The sequence below is a fragment of the Agelaius tricolor genome, unplaced genomic scaffold, assembly GCF_023055355.1.
Source record: "Agelaius tricolor isolate 1412-34295 unplaced genomic scaffold, bAgeTri1.0.p SCAF_11, whole genome shotgun sequence".
NCBI lineage: Eukaryota > Metazoa > Chordata > Aves > Passeriformes > Icteridae > Agelaius > Agelaius tricolor.
The window spans coordinates 862,399-878,879 of record NW_027269271.1 but is presented as its reverse complement, the minus strand read 5'-3'; the positions used below and the strand labels follow the sequence as shown (position 1 = coordinate 878,879).

The following is a 16,481-nucleotide window of genomic DNA, read 5'->3' as shown; positions in this document are numbered from 1 at the left end:
ACCTCGTTTGTGTATGGTTGGATTTTGGTGGGGACAAGACAGAAGGTTTCAGTTAGGGCTGAGTAAAGACATCTTATTTGCTCCACAGAAATGAATTTTTTAATTTCTGGGATGAGAGAATGTATTCTCCCTGTTAGTATAACTTCTCACTAATTGCTTGGTTTGGTTTGTATATTAAAAAACCCCTCAAACATTATATGAGGGAATCAGGTAGACTGATTATGGGAAAGCAACTTGAAACATGGCCAGCTTGAAACCTGACTAACAGGATTTCTCTTTGAATTTCAATATTAATAATATTTATTGCAGTGACACAGCTTTTGTCTGAACATGCTCAGTAAATAGACTTTGAAAACAGCAAATCTGAGACTCTCCTATCACTATTTTGAATTAAAGCCCTTTTGTTGGGAAGCAAGTGGAGTAACTAAAATGTTTTTCTCTTGTAAACAGCGAACTGTGTGAGGGGTAGCTGTTCAGATTGCTTAAAATTTAGCAAAAAGCATGGACAGCCTTATGAATCCTTGTAATTCAGGGCACATCTATAAATGAGAGGGAAGCAATCAGATATGGGCATGTCAGAACTGTGATTTAGCTGGCAAGCATCACTGTCTTTTAATGTGCTTCTTGGTGTGTGTATCAATAGAGTGATCTGGGGATTGATTCAATCAGGTACTCAGTTTTAGCAAGGAATATAATGCCTTGCTGTGTTCTCACTGCTTTAATGTCATTGGGGAAAAGATGCAGCAAAACTACTGATAAATTTGAGTATTTTATGTTGTAGTCTGTCCAAATAATCCCTCCATTGCAGCCATACCTTGGAAAGAGGTCGTGGTGTTGAGGGAGAGTCTGCTGTGTCACAGAATTGTGATGGCAGGCAAAGCTTTTTTGAGATCTCTTCAGTGCAGCAGTATTCATTTTATCTGAGGAGCTCAATAGGAGCTTCACCATAAACAACGTGGCTATTGATTCCTTCATCTGTGTCTCACTTCACTAGGTTCAGTAAAGGAAGCAGGTGGGAAGGGTTCACAGAAACACAGAGCTGAGACCGAAAATGAAAAATAATTTGAACCCACATAAATGTTCTTTGAACCTGCAAATGCTGATTTCTCTTTGTGATAAGAAATCTAAGTGGTTTTTTTTTAATGCAAACAAATAATTCATTGTTCATATGTGTTGTTTGAAAGATGGGAAAATTCTTCTATAGCAAAATCATATTAATAGAGCAACCAGAGACAACTGAGTCTGCCTCTTAGAGTAAATTTCATTAGTAACTAGCATTTTCTCCAGTATCTTTCTTTCTAGTGCAGAATAAAATTGCTACTGAATGACTTCCATTTATTTAGATAGATCTGCTGCTCTGTGGTTTCCGTTCTTCATAAGAAGGGAGAAGAGAGAGCAAAATTAAGCTTTTTGGACAGCCATTAGTTCTTTACTCTGAAAAAAAAATCAGCATCCTGCATGATATAATGAAATTAAATTTTATAGATGTTAGGATTCTAGTACAGATATTGCACACTGTCACTGACTTTGAGTTCATTTCCATAAAGTCTCCTGTTGCCTCATTTTGATGCATTTGCAGTAGATGTACGTGTCTGCATCGCTGATCTTTTAACTGCCTTTGTTCAGCTGATTAATGGAGCTTTCTGACTGCAGACATTTCTGGATTCACACAGTCTTCTGTTTAAGATGCCTTTATTTTAGACCTACTGTTGAGATCAGTGCAGTGAGAGAGCTAAGCGGTGGGGAAATACAGCCAGGGCATGAATGGAAAAATTGTATGGATATTTTGTTATTTTTTTATTCTTCCAGTAAAGGAAAGAAAAAGATGTAATTGTGAAATCAATGTTTTGAAGTTTAAAAAAAAAAAAAAGTCACTTTAGCTTGGGTGATCCATCTGAAACAGGCAAGTCTGAAATGTTGTCTATTCTCATAAGTCTGTATACAGAGAAATGTGTTGGAAGAGCCTTATTTTGTAGTTAGTGACTATAAATTGGTACCTGATGTATGTAACCTGATTCTTGGATTTAATCTGTGATCTTACTATTTTTATCATATGATGTAAAGCTTGTCTGGGCTGTCCTATAAATCTTTCAGCCTTATGATGTCTTCCATGCATTGTTAGTGCTTTTTATTCATAAGCCTCTTTAATCACCTCACAGATTATTCTAGGGAGTTTCTCCAACTGTTTCTGAAATGAACTTGCTTCACCAGTAAGACACTGATTTTAGTTCTTGCTGAGAGACTTAGAAAACAAGATTGCAGACAGGACTTGATGGAAGAGAAATGGGAAAGATACTTCACTCCTCAACCTTTGTTGGATGCTGTCACTACGTATTTTCTTTATTTATTGTCTTACACAGTTTTTCATAATTATTTCAATATTTGCAGCCATGACTGACCAGTTGGTAGTGGTTGGGGAACTGACATAGCACTGTCTGGATTGGCAGATTTATGGTTGGTGTTCAGCAGGTGCTCTGGCACACAGGGCAGCTTGGTTTTGGAAGTACCAAAGCTTCTGAAAATAGATGTTTGCATGATACCTCTGTGCCTAAACAGGTAGGGAATTTATTGAGAATTTTTTTTTACATTTTAAATAACACCAATCTAAATGAAGTTGGACAAAGCTTCATGAAATAGCTCTTTTTATTTCTTCCATTTTATTCTCCTTCTCTATATTCTCCCAGCCCCACACATGCAGATTTAAGAGGAGTCCAAATCATATATCCACTAATGACACCTTGACTCAATTGTTGCTGAGAGGAGGGAACTGTGTCTTCTCTCTTTGGGAGTGGTGCAGTGAGGGAAGATACAGGTGTCCAAAATAGTGTCTCTTTGCTACCTGACACAGTGGCCATGGCTGCAAGAGATGACCACCAGAGCTTTGTGGCAGGGGATCCACACTGATTATGTGGCAAACTCCTTCTCAAGTGTCGAGCTGTAAGGATTCCTGCCTGTTAAAACTTTCTCCATGCTTTCTACAGCTATGAGTCAATATCTGGTTTTTTGTAGAGAAAAAAGGATTAAGGCTATAGCTTCATACAAGCCATTTGAAACTGAACCTGGAAGAAGGAACCTGGTGTTGTATTTTAATTTATTCAAATGCAGCGTTTCTAGAATGTTCCTCCAAGGTCCTTAGTTAAGCTGTTAAAGCAGCCAGAGTTGCAGCTTCCTTTGCTGCTGAAGGAGCTATTGTGCAGATCAGTACCACTGGTTTTACTGTGTTTCCCAATGATTTGGCCCCACTCTTTTTCTTTATTCTTTACATTTTTTTGCTGGTTATAACTATGCTAACTAATTTTTTTGTTACTGCAGACTGTTTCCCAAGCTGGTAAACCTTGTCTGCTCTCTAAACCTGATTTCTGTGTCTTGTTTACCTTCGTGCATTTCTGAATTCTGTCATGTAGTTATTTGTATGACACCCAAAATACAGAGAAAGGGCTGCTGCTTTCTGCTTTTGATGCTCTGGAGAGCCCAATCTGATCTATAGCAAATTGCTATTCTTTCTCGTGTCTAGCAAATATTGATGTTTAATTTCACATCTCACACACCCAGTCATTTTAAATTACAATTACTGCCTCTTGGGTTTCTCCTGCCAATTCAAAGTTTACTCTTTGTAATTATTTTCCCCATATATGTTAGCTTTCACACAAGTATTGCTGTTTGTGCCTAATCTGCCTATCTCTTGTTCCTAATATAAGTCATCTTCAAGCTTTGTTAATGTGCTATTAATGATTCTGCCATTAAATATCAAATAATACTTAATCTAATACACTTCTTGCAGCATTCCACTGGCTACTGCTGCATAGCTGATATATTACTGTTTGTATTAAGATTAAATGTTTAGTTTCAAATCTGCACAGGCACATCTATCAAGCAGAAAGATTAATTTGAAGTAAGGCTTTAAGAGAGCACTGAAGTCCCAATGTACTGCACCTCCTGTATTCCCATACCACTTATTCCACAGTACTGTAAAGAATGCAGGCAAATCTTTCTGAAAAGGTTTCTTGGATATTTTATAAATGTGTTTCTATTTTTTTAAAGGTTTTTTCTCGGATGCCACCATTCTTGATGGTGGTGTTTGCTCCAGTTAGTGTGAGTGGGTGAGCTGTGGGAAGGTGAAATGCAGATATGTCAGACTTGTCCTGGAGCTGGGGCTGGGACAGCCCCTGTTGTGCTTCATGGTCTGACTCAGCCTGAGCTGTCTGGGTGAGGTGTTAGTGGGGGTGAGGTGCCACTGGGTGCTTTTTGTTACTGGGGGTGGGGTGCTGCTGGGTGCTTTTTGTCCAGCAGCTTTTGCCTGACCTCAGTGAGGGAGAGGTTCCTGTCCTGGTTCCAGTCATTCTCTCCTCCATCCCTTGGTTCCCAGTACATTGATCAGGTCTATTTTTTTCAGGGTTAAATCATGGCTGTGAAAAAGGAGGGACAATGTTCATATGGATGTGTTTGTTTGTTATTTCTTGGAATGTTCCTGCCTCTGTCTGGGGGTGCTATGACAGTTTTACTGCTGTGTGTGAGGGAAATGTTTGTTACCTGTAGAAATGTCTGTCTGTTTTTGAAAAGAAATGTATTGTGCTTTTTGGTTTTGAGAGGCTGTTCATAGCAGAGCTGCCATAAGAACATGTGTGCTCTCCACCTTCTGTGTTTTATTACAAAAGCAAGACACATAAATAAAATACTGCTTGGAAGGCAAGCCTACCTGCAGGGATGCAGTCCCTGGGATTAGTTTGGTTGTGCTGGGTGCTTTCCTTTTGTCTGTAGATTTCATTGCCACAAAGGGGTTGACATACTTTTTAGAAAAATGTAATTTCTAAAAGCTGTAGGCTATCAAATATACTGAAGATACAAACTATTTTAGGTTGCTCCTTGTAGTATTTTCCCTGCATTATACAGTGCACTACTGTCATGTCCAAAAGCTGCTGTAAGTACAGGCATGAATTCCCTTTTCCTTTGTGCATCCTTCAGTTTTCTGGCAAATGAGCTTGGAACTTGCTAGATTGTTTGTGGTATATTTACAGTGTAGGATAGCAGTCACAATATTAATTTTCAACTAAAACAGAATCCACTTCAGTAAATAAATTGCAGACCCATGAGAGTGTGCAACAAATGTAAATTTGGTGTTCTAGTTCCCAGGAAAATATTAAAACCTAAGTACATGCTGCTGTATGGTTACCAGCTCATGTGGTGTAGCAGCTATTGTGTGTTGAAGTCTGGTTTAATTATGCTGCTCTTTTTTTCCTTCCTTGCTGGAGCAGCCTACCTGAGGAGCAAATAAACTGCAGGTCTTTTTTTCAGGGCAGTAAAATGGTGATAAATTGTGGGCAACCTGAAGGGTACATAATTTTTTGTCACCACCTTTGGTGTAATGGTGGCCTGTTTAAAACTTAATGCAATTTTAGTGTTTTATAAAATGAAGATTTTTGTTTGCTTTATTTTTGGGATAACTATGGGGATTTTAGTTAACTAATCTTAAGGGTATATAAATCATAACTGTGTCTGTATGTGTTTCTCATTAGAAATGTTTTTTGGCAACAACTGTTGAATTAAGCTGGAGGCATAAGTCTGCTCTTTTAGAGTAATGCTGCTGTAAAATTACGAGTTTTACAATTCATGCATGAGGCTTTTACAGCTTATTCTACTACAGTCTGGGAAACTTTGCCTGTGGTTTTGCAAAATACAAGTAACTGCATCAATTTCTTAGAGAAGGGAAAAGTCTGATCTCTTCTTTCTCAGTCATTTGTCATGGAGGATCTTTGGAATTCTTTTTTTCTTTGAGTATTTTGCACTTTACAGCTTTAGCTGGCGTAAGTGGCAGAACACTTCTTAACAAACACAAAACATAGAATTTATTTCCTAAAAGAAAGATGCTTGAAGATGTTTGGGATCAGTTGCATGTCAGTGTGGGTGGGATTTCATGTATTTACTTTGGTGTATGTTTGAGAACTGGTTGGATGGAGATTGGATAGCTCCAAGGCAGAGGTGGTGGATCCTGGCTGCTGCAATGCAGGAGTGCTGCAGTTGGGTGTGTGTGGTGTGGGTTGGGTAACCAGGGTGGCAGGAGTGGCCTCAGGCACTTGGTTAGATTCCAGTTAATCCTGTGGTTGGGGTAAGGAGAGTACCAAATAACACTAATTAAATAAACTGCCCTTTCCAGTGGGCATTTCCTGCAGAAGCTGTTAAAGCTGGTGTGGGACAGTATGATGTCCTGAAAGAGGACTAGAGTTTACGATAACTTGTGCCTGGCAAAGAGGAAAGACTTCAGTATGCCCCACTCATCATGTGTCACTTCTACTGGATGAATCTGATGCACTGATGGTCTCCAAAAGCAGCTCTCTCTCTCTCTTTCTCCAGAACTCCTCTGTTGGTAGCAGATTTGTGTGCCTTCCAGCTTGGTGTGACCTGTGTGTGCCTGGGGTTGATTTGATGGTGGTGGTGAATAAATAAAATTCTTCACAGGCATAATTTCAAGAGTACTAATCGTGTAATTGTTCAGTTGGCCAAAATGTTACATTAAATCTGATTAAAGTTTGTTATTTAGCAAAGGTTTTGGAGCAGGTCATTCTGACTTGCTCAAAGTCAATCCATGTCTTGTTCTTGATCAATTTTGTCTCTTTATGACTAGGAGAAATGGAAGAGGAGATGGAAAATCCAGAAATGGTTGATTTACCAGAGAAACAGAAGCATCAGCTCCGACACCGTGAGTTGTTTCTCTCACGACAGCTGGAATCTCTGCCAGCCACACACATTAGGTAATGACTGTTTTCTGCCATTTTATTAAAAAATCATACAACACTGTTATTTTCAAGTGCTCTTCAATGTAAGATCAAGTTCTGTGTACAACTTCAGTGATACCATCTTGTGAATCACACGAGCATTTAAGATGTATTTTTTCATGAGATGTGTTTCTCTTTTTTTAGAGGCAAATGCAGCGTTACTCTGTTAAATGAGACAGAATCCCTTAAATCGTATCTGGAACGGGAGGTAGGAACCATTTTGTGCATTGTAAAGCTTGAACAGTTTTTTCTGGCACAATTTAGGTTTGGTGCCTTTTTGCAAGTCTTCTAAAAAGAATTCTTTCATTTCTGCATGTACTGGGCATTGACAGTGGGAAGCTTTAGGCTCTCTACAGTCTTCATTGTGCATAAAATTTTGTGGGTCTGGGGGCCATACCTTGTGTTTACACCCCTGTGAGCTGCCTCTCCTGTAAAGTGAACCCAACTTGGTCATCAGTGTGGCAGGGCTGAGAGCTCCAACCTGGAGGCTGATGCCCTGGGAGATGCTGTAACTGTAGAGGAGAGAGCAAGCTGTGCTTCTTTGTATTTGCTTTATCCTGAAATCATACAGATTTATGTTAATATGCTTTAAGCTTGATCTTGCCTCAGATTTTTGAGGAGCTTAGTTCCCTGTTCTTTGAGTTCATTGGTCAAAATACTTATCTGGACTCCTTCATAGACCACCACTGACACTTAAATCCTTGAAAAACTGCTTGTCAGGTGACATCTGACAGAAATTTACCCAGTCTCTTTTTAAAGGTATCTCAGACCAAAACTTGAAACTGAATTGTCTTGCACAGTTAAACACCATTCAGAATATAAATATTGGGCTTTACTTTTTCAGGTATTTTGTGATTTTAAATTATTATCATTGTATTTCTTAAAAGTTATGTTTCTATACCTTTAATTGTGGCTAGACCTCTGGGTGGCGGCTGGGTTAGACAGTGTTGGAGTCTGACAATCTGTGAGAGATTTACTGTGGAGATTAGCAAAGAAATTCAGGATATTATTATTTGAACACATCTGCAAGCAAATAATTTGCATTTGAAAACATTGAAATGTTATACAAGAGAGGAAATCTTGTAGTTAAACCAGTGGGGTGATGGCCGTTACTGGCCTTTAAGAAAGGAGAAAAGAGGCCATTTTTTGCAAGGAGCATACTGCAGTCTCTCTCATAGCTGGGCTTTCTTTTTAAATGCTTTTGTAGCTTTCTTCAGTATTTATTTAAGCATAAGATTAGTTTTAATCTGATACTTTAGTTTAAGAGAATTTTAAACAAGGCACGGGGATTAAATAGTTGAGTTTCTCTTTGGAATGTGAAACCAAAAAATGTCGGCTCTGCTGAAGGCTGCCAAATGGCAGAGCATCAAACAAGGGACGTGGTGTTCAGCAGTGCTTGTAACCAGCTAGAAGCCCAGGATATGCCAGTTTGAAAACACAAGTTAATCAAACTGAAATGATTTCAGATTTTTTAGTACCCAGCTCTTAAGTAGTGTTTGTTCTCAGTTGCTCCCAACATATTTTTATTATCACTGGTGTTACAGGTAGGTGTGCGGAGCCTGAAGGGAGATGCTTTCCTCTGATCATGCAATGCTCAGCTGCAGATGTATGCACAGAAAGATAATTTTTTTCCCCATCCTTTTGAACTTTCAAAATGCAAGATGAGTGATGTGGGTTATTTTTAGAACTGAGCAGGCACTTAGAGGTTTCACAGAATGAGAGAGTTCCCTGAATGTGTCCTGTCACTTAGCATGGCATTTTGCTGTGGTGCAAACTAACTTGGACAGATGGTAAAGAAATTAAAAGCTCAGGAACACAAATATGCTTGGGTGGAGGGTAAAGAGATTAAGAAAAGGAGATAGTTGTTGCCCAATGGGTTCCTAACACTTCATGTTATTGTTTTGAGCTGTTTCTTCTTTCCCCATGCCTCCTGTTCTTAATCCAACCTTTGCTTTTCAAAATGTTTCAGGGTAGTTCCTTTTTTTCTAACGTGGCTTCTGTCAATACAACCTAAGCAGTTCTAGGGAACCTGGTATTTGATTTCCTAAATGTTATGATCAGTAAAAATAGGCTTTCAGCCCAAGGCTGTCTGCCTTGAAGCAGGTTAAGCATCCAGACAGAATTTTTTAGGGAGATAGTAAGCAAAGCAAAATTACATTTTTGCTATCTCTATTCTCCTCCTCCACCCTCTCTCTGTCATCTTCCTCAGGAAGATTGCCTTGCATGTTTGGAAAACAGGCTGGAGGGGACCAGCACTGACTTTTTCTTTAAAATTTGTAGCAGGAGTGAGGAATAACAGGAAATAGAGGGAAAAAAAGGCAACTAGAAAACCTGAATTTTCTATTCACCTAATTCCCATGGAGATCATAGCCAATTATGGCAAAAGCACTAGATTTCCCTATTCTGCAGGAAACTGTTTTGAATGTACGTCTATTTTACTGCTCTGCCTGGCTATATCCAGAGGTTTGTGTGAATTTGCCTGCTGAGCAGATGTCTGACATATCTGTTCCTTTTGGTAGTCCCCTAAAAATAAAATGTTCTATAGTTAAAATATATCAAATACATGAAAGTAAGTTTGCAAGCTGCAGGGAAGTAACCATTATTTCTGTGGTGTACTTTGGCTTTTCTTTCTCCAGTTTCTTGGTGACTTTGGTTCTTGGCATAGCTATGGGTAGCTTAGGGGCTTGGATAGGGGAGCTCTGAGCAGATAAGGCTCTCTAGTAGTTGAGAGAAGCAGAAAGTCATTATTCAATTTTAACTCTTGGCAGGTCACGTTAATTTTTCCTGAACGTGTTGGGTGTTTTCTGGGATCTGAAATGAAAAGAGAAAACCCTTCTCTTTTTTGCCTGCTGCAAACCCAGCATACACAGTTTGACAGCACAAATGAGTGTTGAGGATTTGAAGAGCAGTGTTATTTTGTTGTGAACATCACTCTTGTGAAACCCTTGTGAAAAATAGTTCTCATCACATAGTGGTGGTCAGGAGTTCACACATGCTTTAGAGTACACGAGGATCTGGTTTGTTTCTTAGTTTGCATTGGCACTAAGCTGATGTGTATTAATGTTTTCAGCAGTCCCACTCAGTCTGCAAGAATGAATCTCAATGTCTGTGAGGGAAGATGGCAGTGGTGTTGTATTACCTCTAGGGGTTGCAGCCTCTATAGAATTCACACTTGGGCCCCCAGGCTTCCATTTCTCCTCTGTTGAGGAGGCTCTGGATGGGGAGAAGAGACCACAGGATTTTCATTCTTTTGTTCAACCTGATTGATTTGAGACAGAACTGGACAAGACATAAATGGATGACCTGAAACTAATTGAGATTTTGTAGACAAAATTCATAGTGATAACCAATAAAAGAAAAGCAGTAGGGCATCTAACAATCAAATATCATGGGAGAAACCTCCTCCACAATGTATGACTTTCCTTGGCCAAAAAAGACTAAAGAAATTGCCTGTGGAATTGGTCTTCTTTGGGGCTCACTGTGTTGTTACTCTGCAGTGTGTTGTATATTTGCTGGGCAAGGTGCCCACAAAGCATTAATGTTGCACTGCATATACTTTGTCCTGCAGTCAGGTATTTTGGAGCTGGAACAAATTAAACACTGTATTTATAACCTGGAAGCCTGTGAGACAAAAGCTTTCCCTATGTTTTATTTCCACAGTGATACATTCTCAAACTATTGCAATATCTTGAGCTCTGAGTGTGTCAGGGAGCAGGAGACCCAGATTTCTTTACATAGATGTGATATAAATGAGTTTTCATATGCTCTGAAGCTGCCTTCTGCCCGTAGGTTGATGTAACTTGACCCTGGTGTCTGTGGGAGTAGGAGTTTTTTCAAAAGTATCATTTGCTTAGGATGCAATCAAATCCTCTGACCCTAAACCCAACTACAGACAACCTTTCTAGTTGAAGTTCAGTTGTCTTCCAGAATTTTTGCCATGTTACTGTGGAAACTCGCAGCAATTCTTCTTTTTCTGGGGCTTTGCATGACAGATTGGGAGACTCTCTTTTCCTTTGCCACCTCTTCATAAAGCTGAACAGGGCTTGAAACTCTTGCTGGTTTTGTCCTAATTTTTGTTGCATACTGTTGACACATACAAATATAGGGAAAGGGAAAAATGAGGTGAGCATGAAATGAGATGTATTTAAACAGGGTGCCTGCTAGTGCCAGAGAAATAAGGGGAGTGAAAAAATAAGCCAGAAACCTGAGATGTGGAAAATGGCACACTGCACATCCTGTTTCTGTTCAGACAATTCTCCTTCCTGATAAACACGTTGCTGTGGACAGAGGTTACAAAAGGTCTGTTGTTCCATGTCCTACCAGAGCTTTAATCCTGCCCAGAACTGCACACTATACTTTGATGGAGCATACCTGGTCAATAGCTATAGCTCAGTACTTATCCATGCAGAAAAGTTTAATTACTTAAACTGTACAGTTTTAGGTAGTTAAAAATTTTGGCTGTTTCCTTTCTCTGCCCTGGCAGAACATTCTCATTCTGGAATGCCTTCTTGCTTTCATTTTACACACCAAGGTAGCGGAAGCCAAGCAGCTATTTTAGCCTTTTCCACATCTACTTGAACAAAAGCAACAAATTAGTGGATTGCCACCTGCAGCTAATTACTGCTGCTGCCAAATCTGCTGCCCCTCTCCTAATAACAAGCAGAAAGAAACGTGGTGCTTTACGCTTAGATGGTAGCAGGCCAGAAGTTGGTCAGCAGCACATCCCTGTGCCAGGGAAAGCTGAGCACATCCTGGTCTGTATTAGCAGCAGTGTAGCCAGCAGATGGAGGAAAGGGGGTCATCTCCTCACTTCATCCCTTGTGAGACCACTTGTGCAGGTTTTTGTCCAGCTTTGGGCCTTGCAGCATGGGAGACATTGAGAGATTGGAGCAAGCCCAGCAGAGGCCATAGGGTTTGTCTGGGGCTTCACACCTCTATGGGGTTGCATTAGTCTGGCTGTAACATTCTGAAGTTATGTTTCAATATGTGCTGGTATTTCTGTGTGGATGGGTTACTGATGTCTAATCCTCCTGGTTTGGAATATGGGAATTGCATGGAATGTGGCAATTTTGTGTTCTGAAACAGCTGATGTGACTAAAAATTGTGTCCTGGCCCTTCTGAGCCTTGCCCTGTGCAAGAGGAGCTTTGTTCACTTCAATTTGGGAGGCTGTATGTTAAGAGAGAGACTGTTGTTGAGAGCTAACACTTGTAATATAGAAGAAAGTAGTGGCACATAAATGGAGTTTTTAAACTGGTGGTTCATTTACTTTTTGTTAGCCCAATTTTAAAATCTATATATATACGTAAAAACCATACTTAAACTGTAAAAACTTGATAGTATGGTTGCAAAGCTGAAAGTAAAAGCTAATAACACTGTTTACCTTTTTGCTCTTGTTTTATTTTTAGGATTTCTTCTTTTATTCACTAGTGTATGATCCTCAGCAAAAGACCCTGCTTGCTGATAAAGGAGAGATTCGAGTTGGAAACAGATACCAGGCAGATATAACAGACTTACTAAAAGAGGGTAATTTCTGTAATTTATTTAAATTATCAAGAGTTCATGTTGAACGTGGCCACTTCTCTGTGTGAGGCCTGCCTAGGTGTGGGAGACGGTTTCCACTGCCAGGCCATGTGTGCAGCAGTGGCTGGGTTTGTGGAGGCTGTTGCCCACTGAAGGCAATTAGTTCTCTTGCAAATGGGTCTTTAAATGGGCATTTGTCCAAATCATAAAAGTTGTTGAAATAAATTGAATTAATGGGCTCTCTCGGAGCTTGCACCCTTTTTATTAAGAGATTTCAGAATTTCCATGGGAAACACAAATTTCCATCACATCTGTAAAGCCTTTTGTGTTTTTAATCAAGCCTCACTTCCCTATAAGAGCTCCTCCCAAATTGCTGCCAATTAAATGCTGTCTACCCTCATCAATTTGCCCATTACTGCTGGGTGCCTTTTCCCTGGAGCCCTCTCCCCATCCCAGTGTTGGCTGCCAGCCTAGACTTCTCACCTGCAGTGTTAACAGGCAGGAGGAAGAATTTGCTGGCTGGAGCATGCATTGAGACTTCAGCCTGTGTCATGGAGCAGTGGGACCATGAGGACATGAGGATGAGGGAGAAGTAGCAGGAGCCAGGAATATTTATCAGATAGTAACTAACTTTAGATTTGTCTCTGCACTACCCTACAGATCCTAAAGTGGGCTGAAAAACTGAGAGGGATGAGGAGTGTTGGCATCTAATTGTTCTTTCCTGAGCCCTGTGTAATGCAGAGGGCAAGGTCTATCCATAAGCTTCTCCTAGGAGAGAGAGGGTTGTGACCTGTGTTGGGAAGACCACATCCAGTCTGGATGGGCCAGGATGTGGAAGCAATGAGGTGCTTCTATCTTTGCTTAGAAGCTCTCCTGACACTGTTAGTCTCATGTTAAGACAGGCGAAAAAAGGGCTCAGGATTCTTGTTTAATTTGTCTATGAAACCAGTATTTATCCAACAGCTGGGCAAGTCTCCTAAGTGAGGATGAACTAATCTGAAAGGCATCCTGTTCCCTCAGTGGGCCAACATGGGGCTTCAGAGGAGGATAATTGCCAGATGTTTTAAAGGAAGCAGAAAGAAAAAAGTCTCAATAGCTCCTGTATTTTGCCATGGTATTCTGGCTTGTTTAGACTCAGGAAAATGAGGAGTGTCTGATGCCATGGCTTCCCCCCTAGAAAGCAGCTGAGATGGGTTGAACCAGCCACTCTTTGCCTGCTCAGAGCAGCTTGGAGTGTGTGTTTTCCTGGAACTGCTGCAAGATAAAGGAGGAAGACAGACAAGCTGGGGAAAGCAACTGTCTAGTTTGGAGAAAGATGCACTCTGTTTTCCATGACATATCCTCTGACACCAGTTTGTGAAAATCTGATTGCCCAATGTGGATGAGCTGTGTTGCTGTGTCTGTCAAGCTGAAATTGTCACATACAAATAAGTGAGTGAAATTTTCACAGTGGCCTGTTAGGCAGAGTAACTGAGATGGGCTAACAGTGACATTATTATGAGATAAAAAAGGAATCTAGAAAGTACTCATATTTTAGAAGAGCCATACTGAATACTTCTGATTTGTTTTTCAACCAGGTGAGGATGATGGAAGAGATCAGTCAAAACTTGAAACAAAAGTTTGGGAAGCCTTTAACCCACTAGTAGACAAGCAGATAGACCAGTTCCTGGTGGTAGCACGGTAAGAGTATTTCACCTCTCCTTTGAAGAAGTAAGTGTAACTCTTCCAAGCACTTTCTTGTGTTCTTTTTTTGTGTTATTAGAATGAGTGCTGATTCTGGTTGCTTGATTCACTTGCTCCATTTTAAGATGAGGTACATTTTACATGCATTCGTGGGAATAGCATGACTTTAGGAACAGCTCCTCAGATTTACAACTTGGTTTCATAAAAGCAAAGCAAGTTGCATGTGAAAATGATCCTGTAGTTGGTGGGGTTTTTTGAATACTTTAGTCAGCATGCAGAAGACTTAGTGAATTAAATTCTTGGCAGTTCTTTGCTCTCTCCATTTACTGCTTTTTTCAAAGCCAGTGACACTTTAACATCCATTAATGGTTTGCTAAGAATTCTGGTAAATGCTTATGATGGGCTGGAGATATTTTCTAATGCCTAGATTCCAAGAGGTAGGCACAATAAAATAAAACCCTGCAAATCTCTACTGATGTTTTTATTTAAGCCCAAAGCAATCTTTGTTGATCAGCTCTTCCTTTATAAAAGGTTCTTGAACTAATTCGTTGGTATCCATTTCTATAAACAGAAGCCTCTATTAAATTTTAGGCTTTCATAGCAATTGATGACTGAATAATTTAGGGAAGAAAATACACAGTAACACTCTCCAAATTCTCTGTGTTTTAGGTGGTACTTTTAGAAATGAACCCTGGTTCTGTCTGCCTTTTTTTCCCCTTCCCCCTCTTGGGTTTTCACATGGTTTGGTTTGTAGTGACTGTGGAGCTGCTTTGTGATGGGTGTTTCCACTTTCTGGTGGCAGAGCTGGTTTGAGCGGCTCTTTCTGGCAGTCAGTGCTGCCCACTGGGTTTGCTGCTGCAAGGTGCAGGCTGTAATGAGAATCACTGCAAAGATGAGTGCAGGAATTGCTTCTGTTCAGAATCAGCAAAGCGTTCCAGTTTATAATTAGTTCACACATACAGAAGTATCAGTTCAGCTGAAGCTGGGCTCGGGGGAGTTGTGGGGCAGGGATAGTGACTGGGAGGCTGGGAAGAGGGTGAGGTGTGAGTCACCACAGACACTGATGGGGGAGGCTTGTTTGGATTTTGGCCAAAATTAGATGTTTGGTGACAACTACTTCTCAAACATTTACCTTTCCTACTCCTGCACTGCTTGGCACCAGTGTGTTCCTCTGTGCTCTCAGCTGCTTTGGGGAAGTGACCTGAGTGGAGGGGGAAAACCCAACCCGCCTATTTTGTTGTTGTAGTTGCTCAGAGGAGTTCAGCTCCAGTTCACTGTGCAGCAGCACAAGTGTTGCACCCATGTGGCGTAGCAAGCAAGTGGGGGAGTAGGAATTTTGAGAACCAATGCTTGTTACAGGTTTTTCCAACTAATTTCTGTAGGAATAAGGTGAAGAGCATGGGGCTTGTGGTCTCAGATGCAGAGATGAGTTGTGAAGTATTTGAGAATTGCTGTGTTATGCAGGCTTTATGAAATATATATAATACAATGTTGTAAAATAATACTGTTTCAAATTTTCTGAGACTTTTAGAAAAACGCTTGCATTGCTGCATTTTTTGTGTCTGGTCTTGGCATCTGTCTTTGTACCTTTTGGACAGTGCATCACTGCTCTTTGCCATTGTGAAGGAGATTATTGTCATTCATAAAGCTTGCTTGTGCCCTGTTCCTGTTGCAGCTCAAGTCTGTTGAGAGATAAGGGATAAGAGAGTAGCTCAAAACTCTCCATTGGTGACCCCTGAGTCTTTCTCTGTTTCCTCTGCCATGCCTAAGCCTCTTCAATCATATGAACTAAGTAAAGTGCTCACAATATCAAACCACATTTGGAGAGAATGGTCTCTGGCTCAGAATGAGTGCTAAACCATGTAATCTTGTAACTGGGAAATGGAGTCTGCTCATCTCAGAAAGTGCTGGCTGGGTGTTTATATTTATGCTGGGTTTGCACACGAAATTAACGCTGTGTTTAATTCCTTTCAGGTCTGTTGGTACTTTTGCCCGAGCCCTGGATTGCAGTAGTTCTGTCAGACAGCCAAGTTTGCACATGAGTGCTGCAGCAGCCTCCAGGGACATCACACTGGTAAGATTTTCTTTAGAAGACCTTAAGTTTGTGAGAGATGCAAAATATTCACCTCAACGTTAACAGTTGGCAAAGAGGATGGGACAGATGGATTGTAGTTGTGGCTTGCTGTGAAACAGACCCTGCTTTTGCAAAGGAATCCTTTAGTTACAGATGAAGTAACTTCTTCTGGCCTTGTGCCTCTTATGATCCATCACGGATAATACTATGAGGCAATTTTTTTTTTTTGTTTAGTTGTATTAAAATAGTCTGATGACATGCTTGACAGCTCATCCCTTGCACGGGCTCAGTAGCTCTCTTGAGAAGAACACAAATTATGGTCTGCCTGTCTGTAATGTTACAGTGCCAGAATGCCATTCATCATCACTTTCCCAACACCAGATTGTCACTGGCATCCTTGGGTGAGATTGACCAAGGATGTCTGGGGGAAAAG

At 40.5% G+C, this 16,481-nt stretch overlaps 1 protein-coding gene across 4 annotated transcripts in view; it reads left to right on the top strand.

The window, feature by feature from the left end:
• Nucleotides 1–16,481, top strand: part of MTA1 (metastasis associated 1) — a 75,204-nt gene that overhangs the window by 17,646 nt on the left and 41,077 nt on the right. For all 4 annotated transcript variants that reach the window (XM_071435706.1, XM_071435705.1, XM_071435707.1 and 1 more), the window contains exons 4-8: nucleotides 6,620–6,746; nucleotides 6,915–6,978; nucleotides 12,177–12,294; nucleotides 13,869–13,971; nucleotides 15,949–16,048. In XM_071435706.1, the coding sequence (XP_071291807.1) occupies nucleotides 6,620–6,746; nucleotides 6,915–6,978; nucleotides 12,177–12,294; nucleotides 13,869–13,971; nucleotides 15,949–16,048 (512 nt within the window). The remainder of the gene's footprint in view (nucleotides 1–6,619; nucleotides 6,747–6,914; nucleotides 6,979–12,176; nucleotides 12,295–13,868; nucleotides 13,972–15,948; nucleotides 16,049–16,481) is intronic.